The sequence below is a fragment of the Mesoplodon bidens genome (assembly GCF_964165515.1).
Source record: "Mesoplodon bidens genome assembly, chromosome: 1".
In the NCBI taxonomy this organism is placed as follows: Eukaryota; Metazoa; Chordata; class Mammalia; order Artiodactyla; family Ziphiidae; genus Mesoplodon; species Mesoplodon bidens.
Genome location: NC_138176.1, coordinates 124,665,746 through 124,691,774, shown reverse-complemented (window position 1 = coordinate 124,691,774; position 26,029 = coordinate 124,665,746). Strand labels below are relative to the sequence as shown.

Below are 26,029 nucleotides of genomic sequence, written 5' to 3'. Positions count from 1 at the left end.
TTTACTTTTGTTTGTATTTTATTTTACTGGCATATATCACATTCTTTAAAACTTTACAGAGCTTAATTTTATTATATTGTGTATAGGACAGAAATAATACTAAAGCATAACTATTTCAAATTAGCTAAAGACGTTCAAGCATAAATAACACTCACTGGGATTATTTATAAACGTCTGGAAATCAGTTCTCTTATGCCCCAAATTTACATTAAACTAAGGTAAATTCCAAATTAAGCCATTTTGCAGAAAGTGAAAGAAAATATCAGGAAGGAAATAACAGATCTATTTATACCCTCATATTTATTTATTCTTTAGTTCTTTCTGTCAAGGTTTTCAAATTCCATGTAAATATATATATATATATATATATATATATATATATATATATATATTTATGCATATATGTATATAAATGTATATGTGTATACTAAATGTACTAACAAATGGAAAAAAAAGTAACAAGAAAGTTAAAGAATTTGGAATGTTTGGTTATTTTTGATGAGGCTTTAACAAGTTCAATAATTTGTGTGTTCCTACATCATTCTCATAGGTTATAGATTTGTGTAATAATTTGTAATAAAGAAAGAAGAGGAAAAAAATTAAAAGATAACAGCAGGGAAAAAATCTTTCTTGCTTTTTTATACGAAGATCTCAATAATCATGTGAACCTGATCATGATCTTTCACATGACTCATTCTCTACTAGTCAAAAATAAAAGAGGTAAGGAATGATGAGAAGAACACTTTAATCCCAGATGTGTCAAGAAAACCCTTCCTAGATCTCGGTTCGTAACTTCAGTGTAGACCCCTCCATTTGCTGCTCATAGTGCATGTCAAATTTCTCATTTAGGGCTACTGTAAAGTAATTCTTCCAGTCTCCTGCAATCCCTGTAACAAAAGAGAAAAAAAAAACAGTAAATATTATGTCTTCCAGCCAGAATAATGACATTTTCTAATATTCATCACTTTCATTAACACCTAATCAAATTTTATTCTTGTAATCCTTAATTATAGAAATAAAATATATACCATAAATACTATATATTTGAGAGTACAAACAAGTATTTGTCCTGATTGTTAAAACAAAACAAAACAAAACAATAAAAAACAGCAAATTTATTTCTCTGACCTTCCCCTGTTATGCTATCAATACTTCACTTAATTTTTCTTCTCCAATTTCCTCTGAAATGTTGAGGCTCCTGAGATCCATGTTTTACCTACTCCCAAGATATTAAATATCATCTTCATGCTGATAATATTAAAATCCAGACTTACGTCTTCATATCCAAGTGCCTACCTGATATGACCATTTTCATTCCATACGAGCATCTCAAATTCACCCCGTTTAAAAATAAATTCATTTCCTTCCCTACAAAATTGCATTTTTTTGGTGACCTTTTCCATAGCCTGGTTAATAGCAACAACAGGTATCTTACTGCATAAACTTGACAGTTATCCTTCAACCACAATATCTAATTCTTTATTTATATTCAGACTTTCTTCATAGCCATTGCCTTCCCTCCATTTCTGCTGCCACCGACAGAGAAGCTCCTCAGCGTTTCCCACCTGTGTGTTACAATAGCCTAGCAGGCTATTCTCTTTTGCTTTTCATCACATCCCACCCTCCCCTGACGGAAGGAAGTCACCTTGTATTTTAAATTAATCAATTGTTCAATAGCCCCGTTAGCTCAAGGAGACCTAAACTTTCCCAATGAAAGGATCCAAAAAGCAGAAGATAGAAAATGTGTCTTGAGAATCATGTGGGGTCTGAGGGTATAACAGTACAAAGCACTTTACAAACATGGCCATTATTTTAAGTTTGTTGTTTTATCTTAAAAATATATGAGGGCATTATGGGAAAAGAAACTGAGATAATCTGAGGATTCAATAATTTAAATTTACTCTGCATGTTAACTCTCATTCATGTGTGCCTTATTTTCACCCAGTGGCAGGTTTATTATTCCAATTGTTTAAAAAATCCCTGACTGACCCTCTTAATGACAATTTGGTTCCAAGAGCAAGATTTTCTCTGTTCTCTTTCTGCTTCACATATCAGTAAGACTGGATGTCCCAATACTCTGCATATCTTACATGCCTTTGGGTTTATAAACTGACTATATCTCATCAAGACCACCATGCCTCTTCCCAATAGATGTCACCTCATTGTATTTTGATATTTTTGCTAAGCCAAGCTGTATTTGCCACTAAGTGTTTTGAAACTTAGTCTTTTTTAAAACAGCTTTATTGAGGTATAATTAGTATACAGAGAACTGTACATATTTAATGTATACAATTTGATAAGTTTGGATATTTGCCATTTAGTCTTGAAAAACTCCTTCCACTTGGTTAAGGAAAAGCTGACTAATTGCTCTAAGCTTGTTTCCTCATCTCAAAATTAGATTATAATAGAATTTTCTCTTAACTCTTGCATTAGAATTTAAACAAAATTAGAATTTACAATTTATAAGATGTATGTCATGCAGCACCAAGGCACAAAGACTTAATAAGTAATAGCTAGTAGAGTGTGGTATTAGTGCTAGTACTGAGGCTGGGGTGGCTGCTGGTCATTCTTAATATAATTTGCTGCATATACCAAGTAATCAACAAGTAATAGTAATTTATTAGTAGTATTAGTAGTAATACTAATATTTTATGCTTCTGAAGAACTGGTTACTCAAATGTGAAACAGCTCTGAAGAAAACAAGCAGGGTCCACAGGCATGAATCGGCCTTAATAGATGTTTGCCTATAACTATTTCAACTTATGACTTCCTACAGCAATGGAGGCAAATAACATGACTATCTCACCCTTTCTCATGAAGGGAGATACTTTTTGGTTCATGACTTCATCCGGTAGCATTGTGTAATTTGTAGATGGATTGTTCTTCATCTCCTGGAATGAAGTGTGTTTTATAATCTTGTCCACAAGCTCGTCTGATGCCTTCCTTCCCAGAAATTCTATCAATTTCATCACCTCTTTTCTGATATTCTAAGAAGAAAAAATATTTTGAAGACTCAGTTAATAAAATTGAATACATTACTTTGTGGGGAAAAAAAAGGACACAGAAAGAAAACTTTTCTTCCCTCCTCTTCCTCCCACTGATATTGGAATTAGGCTTCTAGTGAGCAAAAACATTTCTTGGGGAAGTGGTATTTTTTAACTTCTCTAAGCATAATTTTCCCCATTCATAAAATTGACATAAAAGAAACTTCAAAGATTTTTAGAACACTAAATGAGATGGTGTTCATAAAATATTTATTTTAGTCCTTTATGCATAATACATGCTCAATAAATACTATCTGTGAATATAATATACACTCTTAAAGACTACAGTCCCCTTTGACAGATCAAGTTTGGGGTTGAAAATATGCAGAAAGCTTTCATTTTTCTTTTAATTTATTGATGTAACTAGTGAGAAGCAAAGGAACCAGAAAGATTAAGAAAGGGTGTAAAAAGTCAAATAATCAATATGTAACGATATCAGATTTTTATGAACCATAGCTACAAACATCCCCATCTCTAGTCACTTCTATAGCATACCCTATTATTCAGCTTAATCATTCAATGCAACGATTCTCAAAACCAACTATAATGCTTATTCTGGTGTATAGTTCCCTTTACACAGAATGCTGTTCTCTAATTCTCTGTCCTACAAATTACAGCTTGCCTGTCAAACTTCAGCTTAAGTATCACCTTCTTTGGGATGATTTCCTCGACTATTCCAATTTGAGTTAGATAACTCTAATTTTGCTCTCATAAATCCCTATGTAAATCCCTTGTACCATATACATATTCTCACATGTTTTTTATTTACTTGTTTTCCACAAGAAAAGGTAGTATCTCTACATAACAAGGTTACTGTCTTTTTCTCTTTCTACTTGATATGTTGTAGAAATAAGAGAAAACATTTATTCTTCTGTTCCTCATTCACTCAAATAGAGAAGAAACTTAAACATGGCCATTATTGACCAAAATAGGGAGTAAATGGACATGAACAATTTGGAAGGGTGAAATGGTTGGATTAACTAATAAATTATTTTCGTGTGCCTTTTAAATTTACTGTCTTCAATATTCTAGTTACAGAACACAAATTTAAGTAATAAAATAAACTACAGATCATGGCTGCTTCTCATTCCTATTTGTTCTGTGTTAAATTCTATAAAGAAGTAATAATTCAGTTTATAAAATAATACTTATGATTTTATTTTAAATTTGTCCTCATCAAAACAACTCTAGAATGACTGCCACATGAATCTTAAGAATTGTGCAAAGATGTGGACAATACCTGGATATCAATTGCTTTCTTGGTACTAATAAAGAATGAGAGAAGATATTTCTTACCCCTTAATAAAAAGACCCAGTATTTTGTCTTTCATTGTAAAATTATTTGATATGTGCACATATGTGTTTAAAGAATAAAAATCAATGTAGCACCCTTACCTACTACCCAATGTATGCAATAAAACATTCATAATTTGTTGAGTTTTTCCATTTGCAAGTTTCTAACTTCATTCTTTTCATTCTCCATTCCAATTTCCACAAACAACAACAAACTTGTTATCCTGAAATTGACCTAATCAATCTTGTGCTTTACTCTGTAGATTTGAAACTCACGTATGTATCCCTAGACAACATATGGTTTGGTTTTACCCAATTGATGTGCACATATGAAGTGTATTCTTTTTCATTGCAATATAATATTTACTTGTAGAATAATAGTATATTATCATGTATTGATTCCTGAATATATGTATATTTGGGTTGTTTCCAATTTTTATGGTCATGAGGAATGTTGCTATGAAGGTTGTTGTATATATAAACTACTACACACAGTCAGTGTTTCTCAAGAGCATGTATCTATTAGTGGAATTTCTGAGTTTTAAATTATGTGCATGTTTGCCCTCCCTAGGTAACATGTTGTTTCCACAGTGTTTGTATATTTTTATACTCTTATCAGAAATGTGTTACTTCTCACTAACACACATCCTGACTGGTATTTATTATTGTCAGACTTTTTAATTGCTGTCAATCTTGTGGATGTGGAAGGGCATCCTAGTAATTTTTATTTTGAATTACCCTGATTATTAACAAAGCTGGAAAAAATAAAAAACAGATTATGAAGAAATTGTGATGTCCCCACTCTTTTTCATATTGTTGTTCCAACATTCTCTTTACTCTCTTCTTCTGGAAGTTTGAATTGACATAGGTGGGACCTTATTAATCTATCTTATATATTCATTACCTCTTCTAAAGTACTCTGTTTAACTCACTGTGGTACATCCTGTGGACTTTCCTCAGCATCATCTTCTACATTACTAATTCACTATTTAGCCATGTCTTATCTGTTATTTAAACTAACTTTTAATTTTCTAATTCTAATTTTTCAAAATTATTTTAGAAATTCTATTTTGCTGGGGTTTTTTCCAAATCTGCTTTGTCAATTTTAGTAATCTCTTGTTTCTTTGTAAAATTTTTAATTTCTGCTTTTGTTTCTTTAAACATGTTCAGCATAGTTATTTTATGGTCCTTGTCTGATAATTCTTACCTCTATGGATTTGGAGACCAGTTAAGTCTTCTTGCCCATTGTGATTCCTTGTGTGCATATGTATGTGCGTGTTGTTGTTGTTTCGTTTTATGAACTCAAATTCCTTCTTTTAATTTTGGTAATTTTTTGAGACTTGGGTTTATATGTATTCATTTACAGGAGGTTTTTATTTACTAGCTTCAAATCTTTGCTAAAGTATCTGGATTATTTTAACTTTTGGAGTTGGCTGCATCATTTGTTTAAAGGCAGAATTTTGTATTTACCATGTTGTCAAATTCTAACATTTTGAGAATTACTAAGTTACCATATGTTTTGAGTTTCTCACCTCCTTCATGTCTTCATAGAAAAGAAATAGCACTTGCGGATTCTCTCTCTTTTCCCACCAAGATTTTGTGTGTTCATACCAGGAACCATAAGGAACTAAAATTAGAGATAAAAACAATGTGAGGACATAGCATCATCTTTATATAGCTTGAAAATGAGTCTTCAGACAAAGAAATATAAATAAATGATCATGGAATGAAAACTAGAGATCAGCCGCTCATCTGAAGCAAATTTCTCTGCAGCAAAAGCAGCACAGTATGTTGAATAAACTATATACAGAAACATATTCTCAATTTTCATTATTATGACATGGTTTATGACTCAGGGGAAAAGAGAAGGAAGACTCCATCCATTTGATTCAGAGCTTATGAGAGCATTTTTGAAAATGGTGTGTGTGTGTGTGTGTGTGTGTGTGTGTGTGAAATCAAGTTGTTAGTGAAAGGAGTTGAGTAGTGGAATTATCAACATTATTATGATCAGAATTCAGTCCAGGTCTCAAATATACCATTTAAAAACTAGATTTGGGGCTTCCCTGTTGGCGCAGTGGTTGAGAGTCTGCCTGCCGATGCAGGGGACACGGGTTCGTGCCCCGGTCTGGTAAGATCCCACATGCCGCGGAGTGTCTGGGCCCGTGAGCCATGGCCGCTAAGCCTGCGCGTCTGGAGCCTGTGCTCCATGACAGGAGAGGCCACAACAGTGAGAGGCCCGCATACCGCAAAAAAAAAAAAAAAAAAAAAAAAAAAAGCTTTGGTAACTGAAGCTAGCAGCTGTATAATTTTTGTTACACTACTCACAGTTTAAATGGTAAGAGGTGTCCTCTTAGGGACCCTTAGTATCATTCTCACTCTAAAAAATTAGAAGATTTTGGAGATGATGTGGTATGACCAAATACTGTTTCTTCCTTTCTCTTCCCTCATCTTCTCTCACGTATATCCAAGTGTTTTACCCAGTAAAAAGCTGACGTGATAATATAATGATGTGTGAGTCAAAGTACTCTGCTTTGCATTAAATCGTTACATACCTCTTCTGTTCTTTGACTCTACCGACAATTAATTAATTAATTAATTAATTTATTTATTTATTTATTTAGTATAGTTGGCTTACAATATTATAGTGGTTGTACAACATAGTGATTCAATATTTAATAGATTACACACCATAAAGTTATAATAAAATATTGACTATATTCCCTATGTTGCCCATTACTTCCCTGTGACTTATTTATTTTATAACTAGCAGCTTGTACCTCATAATCCCCTTCATCTATTTTTCCCCTCCCCATCCCCTTCCCCTGTGGAAAACACTAGTTTGTTTTCTGTATATGTGGGTAGGTCTGTTTCTGTTTTGTTACATTTGTTTATTTACAGAAAAAGTCATATAATGATTTTTATAGTGATCTTATTCATTCATTTTGCAGAGATACATTATCTTTCTCTACCTTATAACACCTGTTTGATGATCTTGAGGCATGTATTTTATTCATGATGCTTTAGCATAAAATTTTCCAAACGTAGTGACAAGCATAAAGCACATATACCACATTTTCATTGAGTCAATATTAAATTTTTTGGATATAAAAATGGTGTTATTATCTTTTTTCCTTACAATTATTACTACAGGATTAGAATGTCCTTCTTTAGTTAATATTAGATTCTCCTGAACCCTTTCTTTCTCAAATTTGATTACTCAGTTGCTTTAGTTGAGAGTTAAATAAAAAGACAAAATTTCCCAGAATTTCTGCTCAAGTAACTCTTGTACTGTTCTGAGAAATCTAGTTGAATTATTCAGACTGTACAGTGGTTAGAATGACTAAGAACTTTGTAGATATTCAGACTTCTTTGTGAATTCTGGCCCCATGTAGTATCTGAAATTTTTCTTAGAAACAAATGAACATTTTCTCTCCTCTATCTTTTTCCCCCCTTGTTCAATGAAGTTGTAATAACACACTGTGAAGTGCTTCTGTAATAAAAAGAGATGAGAGAGAATTGGACACACATACATCTGTATACTTATTTGTAGGCACCAAACGAGTATCCAGATTCTGCAATTTGCCATCCACATCTGGAAACTCTATGCTTGTTCTAAAGTTCAAGGTCTTCTAGAATTTCTGTTTTAATTAAGGACTAGGAAGGATAACAGACCAGAACAGACAACAAAAATTTTTGCCGAGATGTTATTTGTCTTGTATCATTTACCTTGAAAGAATTCAGAAAAAGAAACCCTTCATACCTTCTCCATCCATGAATTTTTCCACAAAATCTTGAAAAGAACCAGGATCTGGATTAGCAGTCACCATTAAAAAGAAATAATAATAAGAAACAACCACATCCTTGGCATTCCGGCAAACATAGATGATCTAAGAAGATGAAATTAGATATTAAATTAGCTAATATTTTTCAAATATAGTCTCATCAAGATTTAAAAAGGAAATGTTTATGTTTTCAACTATAAACATAACATATTTATTGTAGAAAATATATAAAATATATAAAATTATAAAGAAGAAAACTCCTTAAATAATCTGAAGTGACAGAATTTTTTGCATTGTTGTTCAATGTTAGTTCTCACTTTTCATTTTTGTGCCATATTCATTTTTATTTCACATATTTCATTTGAGTGTCTCAAATTCCATTGATATAAAATGGATGAGGCAGATTATTATCCCCAATTTATAAGTGAAGAAACTAAACTGAAGCTTAGTCAGAATACATGGTTGAGAATAAATGTACCCAATGAGAGTAAAAAGTTTTCTGGCCTTTATATTACACCACTATTCCTTATAGCAATTAAAAAAAAGTCTGTTATTTTCTTGCTTGCAATCTTGAAGAAAAAATCATGTTTACAAGGTTCTTTTTAAGTGCATCTTGCTGTCAGTGAAAAAATATAATCTTCACTCACGCCTTGTTGAGTTTCCATTTTATATAGCGAGGAAACATCAATAAATGAACAGTCAGGAAGCCTTGGTTTTAGACGCTGGTTCTGGCACTAATTTCTACCATCTTGTGCAAAGCACCAATCATTTTGGACCTACATTTTCTATCTATTAAACAAATGAGTTACATCAGATCGTTACAGTTTCTTCTAGGTCAGACACTCAGTGCTGCAGGAAAAGACCTGTAAAAGTAAACTCCATCTCTCTGGTCTTCCATTTCTTCCTTTAGGCACCTGAGAAATGCCATTGGGAATGGCTGCTCTTGACTCTCCATTCTTTCCTGGATATGATTAGGCTCATAACCTGTCTTGCTCAAGTTAATACATTTTTAAACAATTTTAAATAAATCTTTTTGTATACTCTAAGAAGTATGGTTTTCATCTTTAAGGTCCCACTATAAAAAGCTCCAAATACTACAGTAAATAAAGTGAACTTTCTTTTCTCATCAAAGCTATCATTAGCCATATTGAATTTTTCCAACCTTACTTAAAACTCTCCCTAGTCCTTTTTACCTATTAGCTGAATGGAATTCTTTGCCACTATATCCAACAATTTACTTCATAATTTTCATCCCTTTTTTTTATTCATGATGTTCCCTCTGTCTTAAATATTCTCTGCATCTCAAAATACTATCCATGGATCGGTTCAAGATGGAGGAGTACAAAGACGTGAGCTTACTCTCTCTTGCAAGGGCACCAGAATCACAACTAACTGTTGAACAATCATTGACAGGAACACACTGGAACTCACCAAGAAAGATACCCCACCTCAAAAGACAAAGGGGAAGCTGAAATGAGATAGTAGATGTGGAGAAATCACAATAAAATCATATCCCATAAATGGGGGTTGGGTGACTCACAAACTAGAGAAAAATTATACCACAGAAGTCCACCCACTGGAGTGAAGGTTGTGAGCCCACATCAGGCTTCCCTACCTGGGGGTCCGGCAAAAGGAGGAGGAATTCCCAGAGAATCAGATTTTGAAGGCTAGTGGGATTTGATTACAAGACTTCAACAGAACTGGGGGAAACATAGACTCCACACTTGAAGGGCACACACAAAGTAGTGTGCACATCAAGACCCAGGGGGAAGGAGCAGTGACCCCACAGGAGACTGAACCAGACCTATCTGCTAGTGTTGGAGGGTCTCCTGCAGAGGTGGGGGTCACCTGTGGCTCACTGTAGGTACAAGGACACTGGCAACAGAAGTTCTGGGAAGTTGTCCTTGGCGTGAGCCTTCCTGAAGTACACCATTAGCCCCACCAAAAGAACTGTAGGCTTCAGTTCTGGGTCACCTTAGGCCTAACAACCAACAAGGAGGCAACCCAGCTCCACCCATCAGCAGACAATTGGATTAAAGTTTTACTGAGCTCTGCTCACCAGAGCAACACCTGGCTCTAGCTACCACCAATCCCTCCCATCAGGAAGCTTGCACAACCCTCTTAGATAGCCTAATCTACCAGAGGGCAGACAGCAGAAGCAAGAAGAACAACAATCCTGAGCCTGTGGAAAGAAAACTACATTCACAGAAAGACAGACAAAATGAAAATGCAGAGGACTATGTACCAGATTAAAGAACAAGATAAAACCCCAGAAAAACAACTAAATGAAGTGGAGATAGGCAACTTTCCAGAAAAAGAATTCAGAATAATGATAGTGAAGATTATGCAGGAGCATGTAAAAAGAATGGAGGCAAATATCGAGAATATGCAAGAAATGTTTAATCAAGACCTAGAAGAATTAAAGAACAAACAAACAGAGAAGAACAATGCAATAACTGAAATGAAAAATACACTAGAAGGAATCAACAGCAAAATAACTGAGGCAGAAGAACGGATAAGTGACCCGGAAGACAGAATGGTAGAATTCACTGTTGTGTAGCAGAATAAAGAAAAAAGAATGAAAATAAACGAAGACAGGCTAAGAGACCTCTGGGACAACATTAAATGCACCAACGTTCAAATTATAGGGGTCTCAGAAGGAGAAGAGAGAGAGAAAGGATACAAGAAAATTCTTGAATAGATTATAGTTGAAAACTTCCCTAGCATAGGAAAGGAAATATCCACCCAAGTCCAGGAAGTGCAGAGAGTCCCAGGCAAGATAAACCCATGGATAAAAATGCAGAGGCACATAGTAATCAAATTGACAGAAATTAAAGACAAAGAGAAATTATAAAAGCATCAGGGGAAAAATGACAAATAACGTACAAGGGAACTCCCATAAGGTTAACAGCTGATTTCTCAGCAGAAATGCTACAAGCCAGAAGGGAGTGGTATGATATACTTAAAGTGATGAAAGGGAAGAACATACAACCAAGATTACCCAGCAAGGATCTCTTTAAAATTCGATGGAGAAATCAAAAGCTTTACAAACATGCAAAAACTAAGAGAATTCAGCACCACTGAACCAGCTCTACAGCAAATGCTAAAGGAACTTCTCTAAGTGGGAAACACAAGAGAATAAAAGGACCTACAAAACAAATCCAAAGCAATTAAGAAAATGGTAATAGGAACATACATATCAATAATTACCTTAAATATGAATGGACTAAGTGCTCCAACCAAAAGACACAGGCTCACTGAACGGATACAAAAGCAAGACCCATCTATATGCTTTCTAAAAGAGACCCAATTCAGATCTAGGGACACATACAGACTGAAAGTGAGGGAATGGAAAATGATATTCCATGCAGATGGAAATCAAAAGAGAGCTGGAGTAGCAATACTCATATCAGATCAAAACTGACTTTAAAATAAAGAATGTTACAAGAGACAAGAAAGGACACTACATAATTATCAAGGGATTGATCCAAGAAGAAGATATAACAATTGAAAATATTTATGCACCCAACAAAGGAGCACCTCAATACAAAAGCCAAATGTAACAGCTAAAAAAGAGGAAATTGACAGTAACACAATACTAGTGGGGGACTTTAACACCTCATATTCACCCAAGGACAGATCATCCAGACAGAAAATTAATAAGGAAACACAAGCTTTAAATGACACAATAGACCAGATAGATTAAATTGATATTCATAGGACATTCCATTCAAAAACAGCTGATTAAACTTTCTTCTCAAGTGCACATGGAACATTCCCCAGGATAGATAACATCTTGGGTCACAAATCAAGCCACGATAAGTTTAAGAAAATTGAAATCACATCAAGCATCTTTTGCAACAACAATGCAATGAGATTAGAAATCAATTACATGGAAAAAAAACATAAACACAAACACGTGGAGGCTAAAAAATATGTTACTAAATAACCAAGAGATCACTGAAGAAATAAAAGAGGAAATCAGAAAAATACCTAGAGACAAATGACAATGAAAACATGACAATCCAAAACCTATGGGATGCAGCAAAAGCAGTTCTAAGAAGGAACATTATAGCAATATATTCCTACATCAAGAAACAAGAAAAATCTCAAAAAAACAATGTAACCTTACACCTAAAGTAACTAGACAAAGAAAACAAACAAAACCCAAAGTTAGTAGAAGAAAAGAAATCATAAAGATCAAAGCAAAAATAAATGAACTAGAAACAAAGAAAGCAATAGCAAAGATCAATAAAACTAAAAGCTGGTTCTTTGAGAAGATAAACAAGATTGATAAAACTTTAGCCAGACTCATCAAAAAAAAAAAGAGGGAGAGGACTTAAATCAATAAAATTAGAAATGAAAAAGGAGAAGTTACAATGGACACCGCAGAAATACAAAGCATCATAGGAGACTACTGCAAGGAACTCTATGCCAATAAAATGGACAACCTGGAAGAAATGGACAAATCCTTAGAAAGGTATAACCTTCCAAGACTGAACCAGGAAGAAATAGAAAATATGAACAGAACAGGCACAAGTAATGAAATTGAAAATGTGATTTTAAATCTTCCAACAAACAAAAGTCCAGGACCAGATGGCTTCACAGGTGAGTTCTATCAAAGATTTAGAGAACAGCTAACACCCATCCTTCTCAAAATCTTCCAAAAAATTGCAGAGGAAGGGACATTCCCAAGCTCATTCTGTGAGGCCACCATCACCCTGATACCAAAACCAGACAAAGATACTACAAAAAAAGAAAATTACAGACCAATATCACTGATGAATATAGATGCAAAAATCCTCAACAATATACTAGCAAACTGAATCCAGCAATAAATTAAAAGGATCATACATCACAATCAAGTGGGATTTATCCCAGGGGGGCAAAGACACTTCAATATATGCAAATCAATCAATGTGATAGACAATATTAACAAACTGAAGAATAAAAACCATATGATCATATCAATAGATGCAGACAAAACTTTTGACAATATTCAACAGCAGTTTATGATAAAAATAAAAAACTCTCCAAAAAATGGGCATAGAGGGAACCTACCTCAACAAAACAAAGGCCGTATATGACAAACACATAGCAAACATCATACTCATTGGTGAAAAACTGAAAGCATTTCCTCTAAGATCAGGAACAAGACAAGGATGTCCACTCTTGCCACCATTATTCAACATAGTTTTGGAAGTCCTAGCCATGGCAATCAGAGAAGGAAAATAAATAAAAGGAATACAAATTGTAATAGAAGAAGTAAAACTGTCACTCTTTGCAGATGACATGATATTATACATTTAGAATCCTAAAGATGCCACCAGAAAACTACTAGAGCTAATCAATTAAATTGGTAAAGTAGCAGGATACAAAATTAATGTACAGGGCTTCCCTAGTGGCACAGTGGTTGAGAGTCCACCTGCTGATGCAGGGGACATGGGTTCGTGCCCCAGTCCGGGAAGATCCCACATGCCACGGAGTGGCTAGGCCCATGAGCCATGGCCACTGAGCCTGAGCATCCGGAGCCTGTGCTCTGCAATGGGAGAGGCCACAGAAGTGAGAGGCCTGCGTACTGCAAAAAAAATAAAATAAAATAAAAAACATTAATGCACAGAAATCTCTTTCATCCCTACTCACTAACAATGAAAGATCAGAAAGAGAAATCAAGAAAATAATCTCATTCACCATTGCAACAAAAATAATAAAATACCTAGGAATATGCCTACCTAAGGAGGCAAAAGATCTGTGCTCAGAAAACTATAAGACACTGATGAAAGAAATCAAAGATGACACAAGCAGATAGAGAGATATACTATGTTCTTGGATTTGAAGAATCAATATTGTGAAAATAACTATACTCCCCAAAGCAATCTACACATTCAGTGCAATTCCTATCAAATTACCAATGGCATTTTTTACAGAACTAGAATAAAAAATCTTAAAATTTGTATGGAGACACAGAGGACCCCATATAGCCAAAGCAATCTTGAGGGAAAAAAACAGAGCCGGAGGAATCAGACTCCCTGAGTTCAGACTATACTACAAAGCTACAGTAATCAAGACAATATGGTACTGGTACAAAAACAGAAATATAGGTCAGTAGAACAGGATAGAAAGCACAAAGATAAACCCATGCACCTATGGTCAACTAATCTATGACAAAGGAGGCAAGGATATACAATGGAGAAAAGACAGTCTCTTCAATAAGTGGTGCTGGGAAAACTGGACAGCTACATGTAAAAGAATGAAATTAGAGCACTCCCTAACACCATACACAAATAAACTAAATAAATAAAACAAAATGCATTAAAGACCTAAATGTAAGACCAGACACTATAAAACTCTTAGAGGAAAACATAGGAAGAACACTCTTTGACATAAATCACAGCAAGATCTTTTTTGACTCACCTCTTAAAGTCATGGAAATAAAAACAAAAATAAACAAATGAGACCTAATGAAACTTAAAAGATTTTGCGCAGCAAAGGAAACTATAAACAAGACAAAAAGACAATCCTCAGAATGGGAGAAAATATTTACAAATGAATCAATGGACAAAGGATTAATCTCCAAAATATATAAACAGCTCATTCAACTCAATATTAAAAAAACAAAAACCCAATTAAAAAATGGGCAGAAGACCTAAATAGACATTTCTCCAAAGAAGACATACAGATGGGCAAATGGCCATGAAAAGCTGATCAACATCACTAATTATTAGATAAATGTAAATCAAAACTACAGTGAGGTATTACCTCACACTGGTTAGCATGGGCATCATCAGAAAATCTACAAGCAACAATTGCTGGAGAGGTTGTGGAGAAAAGGGAACCTTCTTGCACTGTTGGTGGGAATATAAATTGATACAGCCACTATGGAGAGCAGCATGGAGGTTCCTTAAAATACTAAAAATAGAATTACCATATGACCCAGCAATCCCACTCCTGGGCATATACCCAGAGAAAACCATAATTCAAAGAGACACATGCACCCCAATATTCATTGCAGCACCATTTGCAATAGCCAGGTCATGGAAGCAACCTAAATGCCCATCAACAGATGAATGGATAAAGATGTGGTACAATGAAATATTACTCAGCCATAAAAAAGAACGAAATTGAGTCATTTGTAGAGACATGGATGGACCTAGAGACTGTCATACACAGTGAAGTATGTCAGAAAGAGAAAAGCAAATATCCTATATTAACGCATATATGTGGAATCTTGAAAAATGGTACAGATGAACCAGTTTGCAAGGCAGAAATAGAGACACAGATGTAGAGAATAAACGTATGGACACCAAGAGGGGTAAGCGGGGCGTGGGTGGTGGTGGGATGAATTGGGAGATTGGGATTTACTTATATACACTAATATGTATAAAATAGATAACTAATAAGAACCTGCTGTATAAATAAATAATTTAATTTAATTTAATTTAAAAATACTATCCATATTTAAACTTTTGCTCCAGGTCCTCCATGAAAGTTTTTATTCTCCAGGATGTGGGGCGGGGGAAGGTGGGAAGTTAAAGCAATTCCTCTTTCTTTAATCTTCCATCAGTTTGTCTTATCTCTTTTTTGGAAGTTCCTATTCTCTTCCCTAACGTTTCACTGCACATGCTCTTCCTGCCTTTGAGTTAAATCTAGGTTTTTCCACTCAGTTCTCTCAAGTCAAAATTTCTAGTTTGCCCACAATTCACTTGGGATCATAATCTTTCTTAAAATTCCTACACTTGAAAAACCTCTGATCCTATAATAATTCATATTTAAACCAGCTGAGCTATTTTTAAGCTTGTGGTCATTCCCTTGCTTTAATTGAAGATTTGAACACCTGCCTTATAGTGTTACTCTCCATACCAAAACTTTTCACTGTATAATTTTAGTGTCTGTATGCATGAACCATCTGATTCTCTAGGTTCATGTGGTCATTGATCATTATCTCTATTTTACTTCAGCTAACAATATTTTTAGCCAAATCTTGAAACTTGTCAGTACCCTAAAGTTTCTGAAGGCTTGTCTTTGAGCACCATATTTTCTTCCAAGACAGTCCTGTTTCTTTATTCTTTCTTTCTTATCAGGAATATACGTCTTCTGCAACAACTCCAAGTTCTCAAGTTTATTGGCCTCAATTGTTTCTTTTATCTATTAGCCTGTTCCCTTTTTTTTAATTTTCTTCTTTTTTATCACTTAAAGTTTCTAGTCCAACACTCCAAACACACTTTTACTAACAGTCTCAATCCACTTCTCTTCTTGTCTATCAGTGAATCACCCTGGAAGTACTCAGGATGTGAATCCATCCAATTGTCTCCTAGTCTTTGATGATCTCTGAGATGATCAGCAGTTTTGTGAAGACTGAGGCTATTATAAAGGTACAGTACGTATTTTCATGTAAAAGTAAAGGAGGGGAATTCCCTGGTGGCATGGTGGTTAAGAATCCACCTGCCAATGTAGGGGACATGGTCTGAAGCCTTCGTCCGGGAAGATCCCATATGTCATGGAACAACTAAGCCCATGTGCCATAGCTACTGAGCGTGCACACCACAACTACTGAGGCTTCACGCCACAATTACTGAAGCCTGCGAGCCTAGAGCCCATGCTCTACAACAAGAGAAGCCACTGCAATGAGAAGCCCATGCACTGCAACAAAAAGTAGCCCCCGCTCGCTGCAACTAGAGAAAGACTGCACACAGAAATGAAGACCCAACACAGCCAAAAATAAATAAATAAATAAATTTATAAAACATATATTTTTTTAAATTTAAAAAAAAAAAATAAATAAAGGGTAACATCAAGGCTTCATCCCATTCTCCAAAAAAAATTAGTAACTTGGCCAAATCTCTTGAAAAAATAGTAATGACATGTTTCCCAAAAGATACATAAATAATGTTTATTAAAGAGAGAGCTCTTATGTATGGAATGATTTCAGCAGGATGTATGTGATCCTTCTAAGATTGCCTATGATATAAACAAACAAACAAAAAATGAACATTGGAATCTTCAAAATTTTGCACCATGGATCTCTAGAAAATGTCATATATGCCCTGTTATGTCAGAGTACAAAATGGAAATGTTTCATGACTCAGACAGATCCCCTTTTTGTCAATAATGACTACATATAGTGCTTTAATATCTTATATGTTTAGTATGGGTCATAGTGTGTCCTAATAAAGCTAGTAAGGTCTTGAGAAACGGCTTCAGTGTTTTAAGACAATGTTTTGCCTGTACTTTAGGATTCCATGTATTATTCTTTCTAAAAAGCAAAATTGATCATATAAATCAGCAGCTTAATATGGCTGTAACTCCTCATTATTATCAAAGTGGAACCCAGACTTTCTAAATTGGCTTCCATATCTGTTATAAACAAACCCAGCTTATCTCCCTTCACTCATCCAGCCAGTATGGACACTCAGCTTTCCAGCTAATTTGAACTGGTTTCACATCCCACCTTGGGTTGCCTCTAGGATTATATAGACTAATTCCTGTACATCCTTCATATATCAGCTGAGATGTTACTTGCTCCTGGATAACTCCTCTGCCCTCAGTGTCTAGGCTAGAATTCTTCTCTTACTTGACTTATAGTACCTTATGTATTGTTTGTTTATTTGTCACTTTCTCCCTGTGGACCATGTGTCCATGAAGACAAGGATTGCATGCATCTTGTTAATTGTCATATTGCTGGCTCATGATAGGCACTCAATAAATAATTATTATATTATTTTTGTCTGGTTTATCCTTGTCTAGTTCATTTGCATGCCTCACAATGCCAAGCACAATAGTTTGCAAAAAGAGTATATTGAATGCAATTACTAATAACAGCAAATACAAAAGTAGCTACCATATATTATTTATAACATGCTAGGTACTATGTTAAGCACTTTACAATAATTATTTTAGTTAATCCTTATAACAACTCTATGTGGAATGCAATTATTATCCCTCTTTTATAGATGAGGAAACTGAAGCTTAAAGAGTTTACCTGTTTTTCTCAGAATCACCTCTGGAGTTAGAACTGAAATCTAGACTCTCTGACTGTACTGACTATGATCCACATTTTAAAAATGTCTATAGATTCAATGAAGGAATAAATAAACAAGTGTGTATAAGACACAGTTAAGATGTTACATAACATTACCATTGTAAAATTCTTTGAGTTTGGTGAAGTTCTAAGAGCACTTGACTCTGGTTACCTTACAGTTCTTTTCCCAAAATGAGGCTGGAAGAAGCTCAGGTGGTAGATGAGACTTCACTATTCTAGGAGATGCCATCTGTTTTAATTGTTTTACTCCTAATTTTTTAAAAAAACAAAAGTTAGACAACTTCAAAAATTATAAATATTTATATGGATTTTCATAGATTTAAAAGAATAAAAGTAACTATATATTCTATATTGTTTTCATAATAATAATACATATTCACTATGACAGAAGTTTAGGTAGAGAAAATTATAGAGAAAAAATACATCAAATAAAATTTCACCTTTGAAAAAAATCATTATTAACGTTTTGATAAGCATCCTTCCATACAAGGATGTCTATATGCCCAGACTCACAGCCATACAAATACCACACACACAGATGAAATTTTTAATATCTTCTGATTGAATTTTTCTTTTCTTTTAAGACTTTTTTTCATGTAGGCCATTTTTTAAGTCTTTATTTAATTTGTTATAATATTGCTTCTGTTTTATGTTTTGGTTTTTTGGCCGTGAAGCATGTGGGATCTTAGCTCCCTGACCAGGGATCAAACCCACACCCTCTGCATTGGAAGGTGAAGTCTTAACCCCTGGACAGACAAGGAAGTCCCCTAATTACATTGTTCTCGATATATTATAGCAACACTTCAATGTCAAGAAACATATGACATCATAACATGTTTAATGATTTCATATCACTTTTAACTCTTATTTTGTTGATTAACATATATATTGTTTCTAATTTTTCATAATATTAAAAGAATCTGTGATAAAAATATTTTTGCATATATCCTTGAAAAATTTATGGATATTTTCCTGGCATTTAAAGTACTGTTGCATACATCCCATAAAGAGATAAATGCTCACATATTACTAGGCTCTGCTGAAAGCATGTCAGAGCTATCCTTATTCACTCTATTCAAGGTATATGCTATACCATAAACTCTGTCAAGATTTAAAATTAAATTTACATTCTTTCCTATGTAGAAGACATAATACTAATTGCCACTTTTGCTTATAGTCTCTTTCCTTGCACCATTTACACCCACCCTTAAAATATGTGTATATAGCTTTTAAAATTAACTTAAGCATTACCATTCATCACCTTTTCGGTTCTGCATTCCAGGTAAGGAATTCGATTAAAAATGGCATCTTCTTTGCACTTTTCCACATCACCCTCTGTATAAATCATGTATACAATTTCACTAACCCATGTTGTGCCTGAAAAAATTAAACAAATCTGAGTCTCCCGCTGTTGATGCATAGCTGATGATGAAGGGAGTGACAGATTTATAGTTGGATAAAGTAGGAAGTTACCAATGCAATAGTATTTGAAAGATCCCAGAATAACCACAGGACTCAAGAAATATTTCCTCTAAAATTTAATCTTATAGGATCTTAACATAGCATCAATAAATAAAGAAGAACATTGTAATAAGATACACCTGTGGTAGAAATCTGAATTTGTCGAAGATGAATTGTGAGTTTGTAGAAGCTGATAACAGTCTTGGAGCTAAAATTTTGCATCTAAAAAGTAAGCATGCTGGGCTTCCCTGGTGGCGCAGTGGGGCGTGGGTCCGTGCCCTGCTCCGGGAAGATCCCACATGCCGCGGAGCGGCTAGGCCCTTGAGCCATGGACGCTGAGCCTGCACATCCGGAGCCAGTGCTCCGCAACCGGAGAGGCCACAACAGTGAGAGGCCTGCGTACCGCAAAAAATAAAAATAAAATAAAAAAATAAAAAGTAAGCATGCTTTCATCCACAAATTTTCTGGATAGCTTCTATGCCTCAAGTTGAGTCCTAGTACAGAGTATATAGAAAAGAATACATCTGGTCCTTGTCCTGTGATATTCATAGGCCCTCTGAAAAGTCAGAAAGAATGCTCAATGATTACAACACTTCTTTTTTCTTAAGATGTTGTAATACAGATGGTCACAGGGATTCAAAGGGTTGTAAAGGAGGAACTTTGTGTGATTCTGCTGCTGCCGTGATGTTTCCACAAGAAATGTCTTCAAGATACCATGACAATTGAGCTTAGCTTTAACAAATTATTGGCATAAATTCACAAGTTTTGTAAGGTAGGTCAAAGTCCAGATACTTACAGATAGTAAAGTGGCAAGGAAACAAATTGGATGTAGATTATAAAGACTAAATCAGAGGCTATCTGAAGGGATGGGTGGAGCTGAGCTTACAGCAACAGCCAGACACTGAGCCTAAAAAGCCTTGTAGTTCATACTAGAGTTCAAGTTGTTTTCTAAAAGTTTTTCAAAGGCATTAGCATACATTAAGCAAGAAAGCAAGATTATCATGGTTATATTTTGGAAGAATTCCTCTAGAGCCAAAGTAAATAAAACAGTGGAGTGGGGGGTCAATAAAAAAGGTGACAAGAGACCTGTAAGAGACTGACTGTGAGGCATATCTAAGAGACTAAATGGGCAAAACACATTGACTGATTGAATATGGGAGATGCAGAAGTAAGAGAAATTGACTCTGGAATAGCTCTCAGGTGTCCTCTTCATGTGACTGGTTTTGTGCTGGCATAGATCTAGACAAGGAAGAGAAATGCAGGAGCTCTCTACAGTCAGAGTAGTCAAAGACATATTTAGTGTTTGACATACTTAAGTACTAATTGGAACAGTTAGAGAAGATAGAGATAGAGAAGATAGAGAAGAGAAGATAGAGATTGAGAAGAAGTCTGTATCGGACCTTTCTAATTTCTAAAGGTCTAGGATTTTAAGACTCCAGAGGTATGACTAGCAAGCAAATTTCAGGAAAATAGACGTTGCTTGCAAATAGAGTTTCAGAGATGGACTTTATAAAGAGGAGCTTGTTAGCTGAAAAAGCGTTAAGTTTTAAAAAATCTAAAATTGCTTAGACTTTGTCTATACAACAATGACAATAATGACATAAGGTAAACAGAGTGGGTGGTTTTAAATTTTAGTTATGGTTCCTTATTCATCCATCTGTATTATGTGATTTTCTAAAGTGGCCAACAATACCCATTTGTCAATGTGCTGCTCAAATTATAGGTACAGATTGTGGTCTTAGAATAGAGCTATCGTATGCCACTTTTTCTATGTCTATACCAAAACTGCTATATCTGTCCTTATTTAATATAGAGAATGAGTGTGGGAGGGGTGAATGACTCAATATTTACCAGTCAAGGTGGGTTTGTCAATTCTTGGTGAAAAGGGAACAACTTTGAAATAACAAAGAGACTTACCAGATTTGGGATAGGTGACAATGACAAGGTCATCTGGCCTTGCCTCAAATGCCTCCACATCATGCCAATATTTGATAAATTCTTTATACAGTAGAATTCCATGGATTCTGCCAAAGTAATCTAAATAGGCAGGTTTGGAAGAATTCATCACAGAGTGGTACACTGAAAGAAAAAATGTATGCTTTCCACTTTGTATGTACTTTAAAATGTTTTAACATTAATAATAGCCCTGTGCGTTGAGTTTCTCTTGGGTGTCTAGCATTTCTTAGCTGTTGAGCATATGGGGTAAAGGCATATTAAAGAAGGATATAACATAACCTGGGTGTTTTAAGAGTTTCCTACTAATAAGTCTAACATATGAAAGAATAAGTACAAAACACAATAAAGCAAGATGTTTCAAAACTATGTACAAAATATGTGATACATTCAACAGAGCCTTCGATTTCTCTGTCAAAATTGATGGGGCATATAAAAAACTAAGAGATTGAGAAATACAACAATACTTTGGCAAAGAATCACTTTGATTAATTCTATATACATTAAATAACAATAAAGATTGATGGTCACATTTGATAGCTATTGCCAGATATCAAAGTCAGAGAGCTTCCTTAGTTCCTGAATATGTTTCATTTAAACATATTCAATCAAATGCTTGTTGAGTGAATTAAAAAGAAGACGAAATTAATGTCACTGTAATGGATATGTCTAAGACACAGATTCTTGAGGGTAGAGAAGATTCCTGTGTGACCCCTAGCATTACTTATACTTTTCTCTCTCACTTGATCAGTAAAGAAGTCGACACTCCCATTGAGTGACTTGTGTGACAATTATAAGGTTAAATAACATGTTTATCATTGACAGTTCCTCTCCTGATCCCATGTTAAATCATTTCATGTTCAGAGTTAGTCTTAAAATTTTTAATTAAGCACACTTTCCTTTATTGGCTTTCAACTTCTTTCACTACATTTTTACTCCCCAAACTTACCCTGTTCTGAGTTTGTGATATAGCATCTCAACAAATGTTGTCCTTCTTTGATATTAACATTACAGCTAATATCCACCCTTGTCCAAAAAACTGCCAGATAAGTTATTATACCCCTATACATTTGTGACTGCTGTGGCTTTTACTGTCTTATTCAGAAAGTTCATACCATAACAGGAGCCGCTTGGAGGCAGTAGTTCTTTTAGTCACCTAATGTGTTTCCTTTAATACAGAGCATCCCAAACTATGAGAAGTACACTCTAAAGAGGAAGTGAAATTAGCAGATATTGTAACAAATGCATTAACCCAAAGGAAGAAATAACTGATGGTAAAATTTTAGAAAGATGTAACCTACAAATCAAACCAAGTATTTAGACCACTGACTTACACTGAAAGCTCCTTCTGGTAGCGTTTCCCCTACTACATTTCAGGCTAAACAGTAGAGATGAAAACTTTCAGATGTTACCTCCCATCTCTCCCTCGCTATCACCAGGCACTCAACCCCATTGATTCCATCTCCATTATTTTCTGCTCTTTTCTATCTTCATGGTCACTGCCCTAGTTAGGAAGCTCAACAACTACTGACTGAATATGAAAATAGCCTTCCAGCTGGCCTCACTGTAAGAAGTGCCTATTTTCTTTCTACGACCACCCTAGGAAAGAAAGGATATTATTTATTAGACACATTTTGCCAGACCTGAAGAGTTTTATTTTAAAACCTTATGCATATGTCATAAGGTTCTATGAAAAAGCAGACATCATTATAGATTAGGTTAAGTTTGTCCTGCAGGAGACTCTTTGAGGATTGAACCATATCCGTCTTACACAAGGAAGGATAAATTTGCACACATTCATGCATTCATGTAAACATGCACATATAAATATCCTTATTTTTGACACGTTGAAAACATTAAATGATATAGAGAAAATGAAAGTGCTCTCTTTATTCTACACATAAGAAATGACCATTCCTAATAATGCTGTTTTTATGTTTCTAAATATTTAAGTATATATAAAATCTATACACTTATGAATGTAGTTTAATTTGTATTCTATTTTACATTCATTTGTAATCTATTTTTACACTGAACTGTATGATGTGAACATATTTTAGTGCTGGTACATAACTTCTGTTTTTATTCTTATAAATAACACATAGCAATCCATAGTATGATGTAACATAGATGATACAACTCTTTATTGTTGGAAATCCCTGTTTTTCCTTTTTTCCAATATAAATAGTACTGCAGCAAATTTCTTTGAGCATATGTCTTTTCACACTTATCTTTGCAGTGATGATGGAATTGCCAAAGTAAAAGGTATACACACTTAAGAAATTGGCAATTGTCTTTAACAAATAGCTAAAAGAGTGTGCACATTTGTGCGGTATATGAAATTGCCTATTTTCTCACTGCATCATCAGTATTGGAAATTTATTTGTTGTAATCTTTCATAATTTAATATATATTATTTAAATAGATATTTTATAAATTTTCATGTTTTCATATTTCATAAGTTTATTGGTTCTTTTAATCATTTTGATCAATTTTGTCCATCAGGAGTGTTGTTTTGTCCTAACTGATGGATAGCTAGTAATTTATTATTTATTTATAAATTGAAGATATCTGTAGTTTTCCCATAATGTATTTCCAGCTGTCTTTAACTTTCTTAATGGTTTGCATAGAAGTCTATTGTTCATATAATCACTAGAAAAAACTGTGTGATGAAGGCATCCCTTGCCCTGTCTGTTGATTTGTTTATTCATGTGAACAACTTTCTTGATGTTCTGCCAAGTTTGTAAGAATTGGCTTATAGTCAATCAGGAGTAGCTGATTTATTATCAAACAGTTGACTGACTTCTGGCTGACCCTTCATGGTCAGTTTGAATCTCAGAGTTAAACTAGGTGGCATATAATAAAATCTCTTGCTTTGTTTACCTAACTTCTTTTAGTAAATTATCACACATCACAATGTATAGTTTCACCTCTAGCTGCTTTTTTCTTTCTCAGAAGACCTATTTCAGTTAGAAATTGCCAATGTCATTTCCTACCTGAGTATGTAGGTTACTGTTGTCTAGAAACACCAACAAAAATTATTAAAACTGTGATTCATAAACTCAGTTGAAGGAAGAAATATTTCTTCTTTCTCTTTTATTTCTTCTTTCCTTCCTCTTTTTCTTTCTGTGTTTCTCCATCCTCCCCTCCTCCACTCCCAATCTGCCTTTCATTCAGCAAGTACTCTCTGTCTGAGTTCCTCTGTTGTTACCAAGCACAGTGATAAGTGCTGAATACCAGGGTGAGTGTAGATGCAAAGAGCTCACTTCAGCCTCACCTTCTTCGACTTACTTGGATTTGAGCAAAGTGGCTGAAAGTAGAGAATATCCTCTTGTACATCATTCTATCCAGAACCTCAACACTGTGTCACAAAATAGATGCTAAAAAAATCCTCATTAAATTCAATTATTTAATTGTTAGATCAAATCTTTTCAGGCTCTCTAGGTTCCACTAAAGTCTCCTAGATAAAATAAGTACTATCCTGACAATGGTCTACCTGTCAACAACTTACCAAGGACTTGGATTTCTGCTCTTGTGTATCTAATATCTCTCACTTAAAAGTGATAGTAATATTTTCAAGGCCTCTGGTGGTAATAGACTGCTTCTGACATATTTCACAGAAGTAAACACCTGACTAGAATTCAGTCTCCCCTCTAACTTTTCTACTCTGTTACTTTGTTTTCTTATCAGTAAAATAGAGAACATATCCAACATACAGGACTTACAAGGCAATTAGGATACTGTAGTTTTATGTTAAAACTCTTTAAACAGCAAAGCATTATATAAATACAAGATATTATTTTTAATGATAAATAAGTGATTTAATAAAGCTTTACATGTTGTATATTATTAAGTGACTAAAGTATTGATAAAAACTTCATTATCTCTATATTTCCTTCTTAAAACAGTTTTGTAATAAATAATTTGCATTCTGTATTTGCTATATCTAAAATCTAAATATTAATGTCAGCAATAATGAGATAAAACCTGTCCAGATGGTCCTGTGAAAGAAACTTGGTGATCCAATCCAGTTTTCTTCAAATCTCCACTCAGGCTTCAAGCTGCAAAAAAAGATGAGAACTACTGTGCATTTGGAATGTTTCTGGTGAGCTTTTATTCTGAATGCCAGAGCAGGAGGCGGAGATTAATCTGCAGGGCTAGGCTTTCTGGAGTTTGTGTTGCAATGGAGTAATGCAAATATGGAATCATACCTGTAGATGCAGTGAGCCACACAAAGTCATGTTTATTCATACAGAGATGTAGAAATTCTCCTGTTATTTTTCATCCTTGGTTCATGATCAAATTTCTAAATCTGCCAATAGCCATCTGTGGGTTAAGGAGAAGGAGGGAGAGGAAGTGAAGGCAAAGAAGAGGGAGAAAAATGTAAACATGATGCAACAGAGTATAAGAGAGCTTGGAAGACAGCGTCCCTTACTTATTCACTGATGAATAATCAA

General features: G+C 34.5%; 1 protein-coding gene across 1 annotated transcript; it reads right to left on the bottom strand.

Moving 5' to 3' along the window:
- SULT1E1 (sulfotransferase family 1E member 1) lies at positions 1 to 25,667 on the bottom strand. Its single transcript, XM_081246491.1, has 8 exons — positions 25,560 to 25,667; positions 21,537 to 21,698; positions 19,410 to 19,535; positions 18,310 to 18,407; positions 8,098 to 8,224; positions 5,870 to 5,964; positions 2,807 to 2,987; positions 1 to 887 (listed from the first exon to the last, which is right to left on the bottom strand). The coding sequence occupies exons 2-8, from the start codon at positions 21,682 to 21,684 to the stop codon at positions 775 to 777; spliced, it is 888 nt and encodes a 295-aa protein (XP_081102617.1). The 5' UTR covers positions 21,685 to 21,698; positions 25,560 to 25,667; the 3' UTR covers positions 1 to 774.
- Positions 25,668 to 26,029: the final 362 nt, after the last annotated feature.

Excerpts from the sequence above, each read along its gene's own strand:
- SULT1E1 (XM_081246491.1), bottom strand. The coding sequence starts at position 21,684 with ATGAATTCTTCCAAACCTGCCTATTTAGATTACTTTGGCAGAATCCAT. Across the intron at positions 19,536-21,536 it reads TGTCACCTATCCCAAATCTG|GCACAACATGGGTTAGTGAA; the intron begins GTAAGTCTCTTT and ends TAATTTTTTCAG. Across the intron at positions 18,408-19,409 it reads AACCGAAAAGGTGATGAATG|GAGTAAAACAATTAAAACAG; the intron begins GTAATGCTTAAG and ends TTAAAAAATTAG.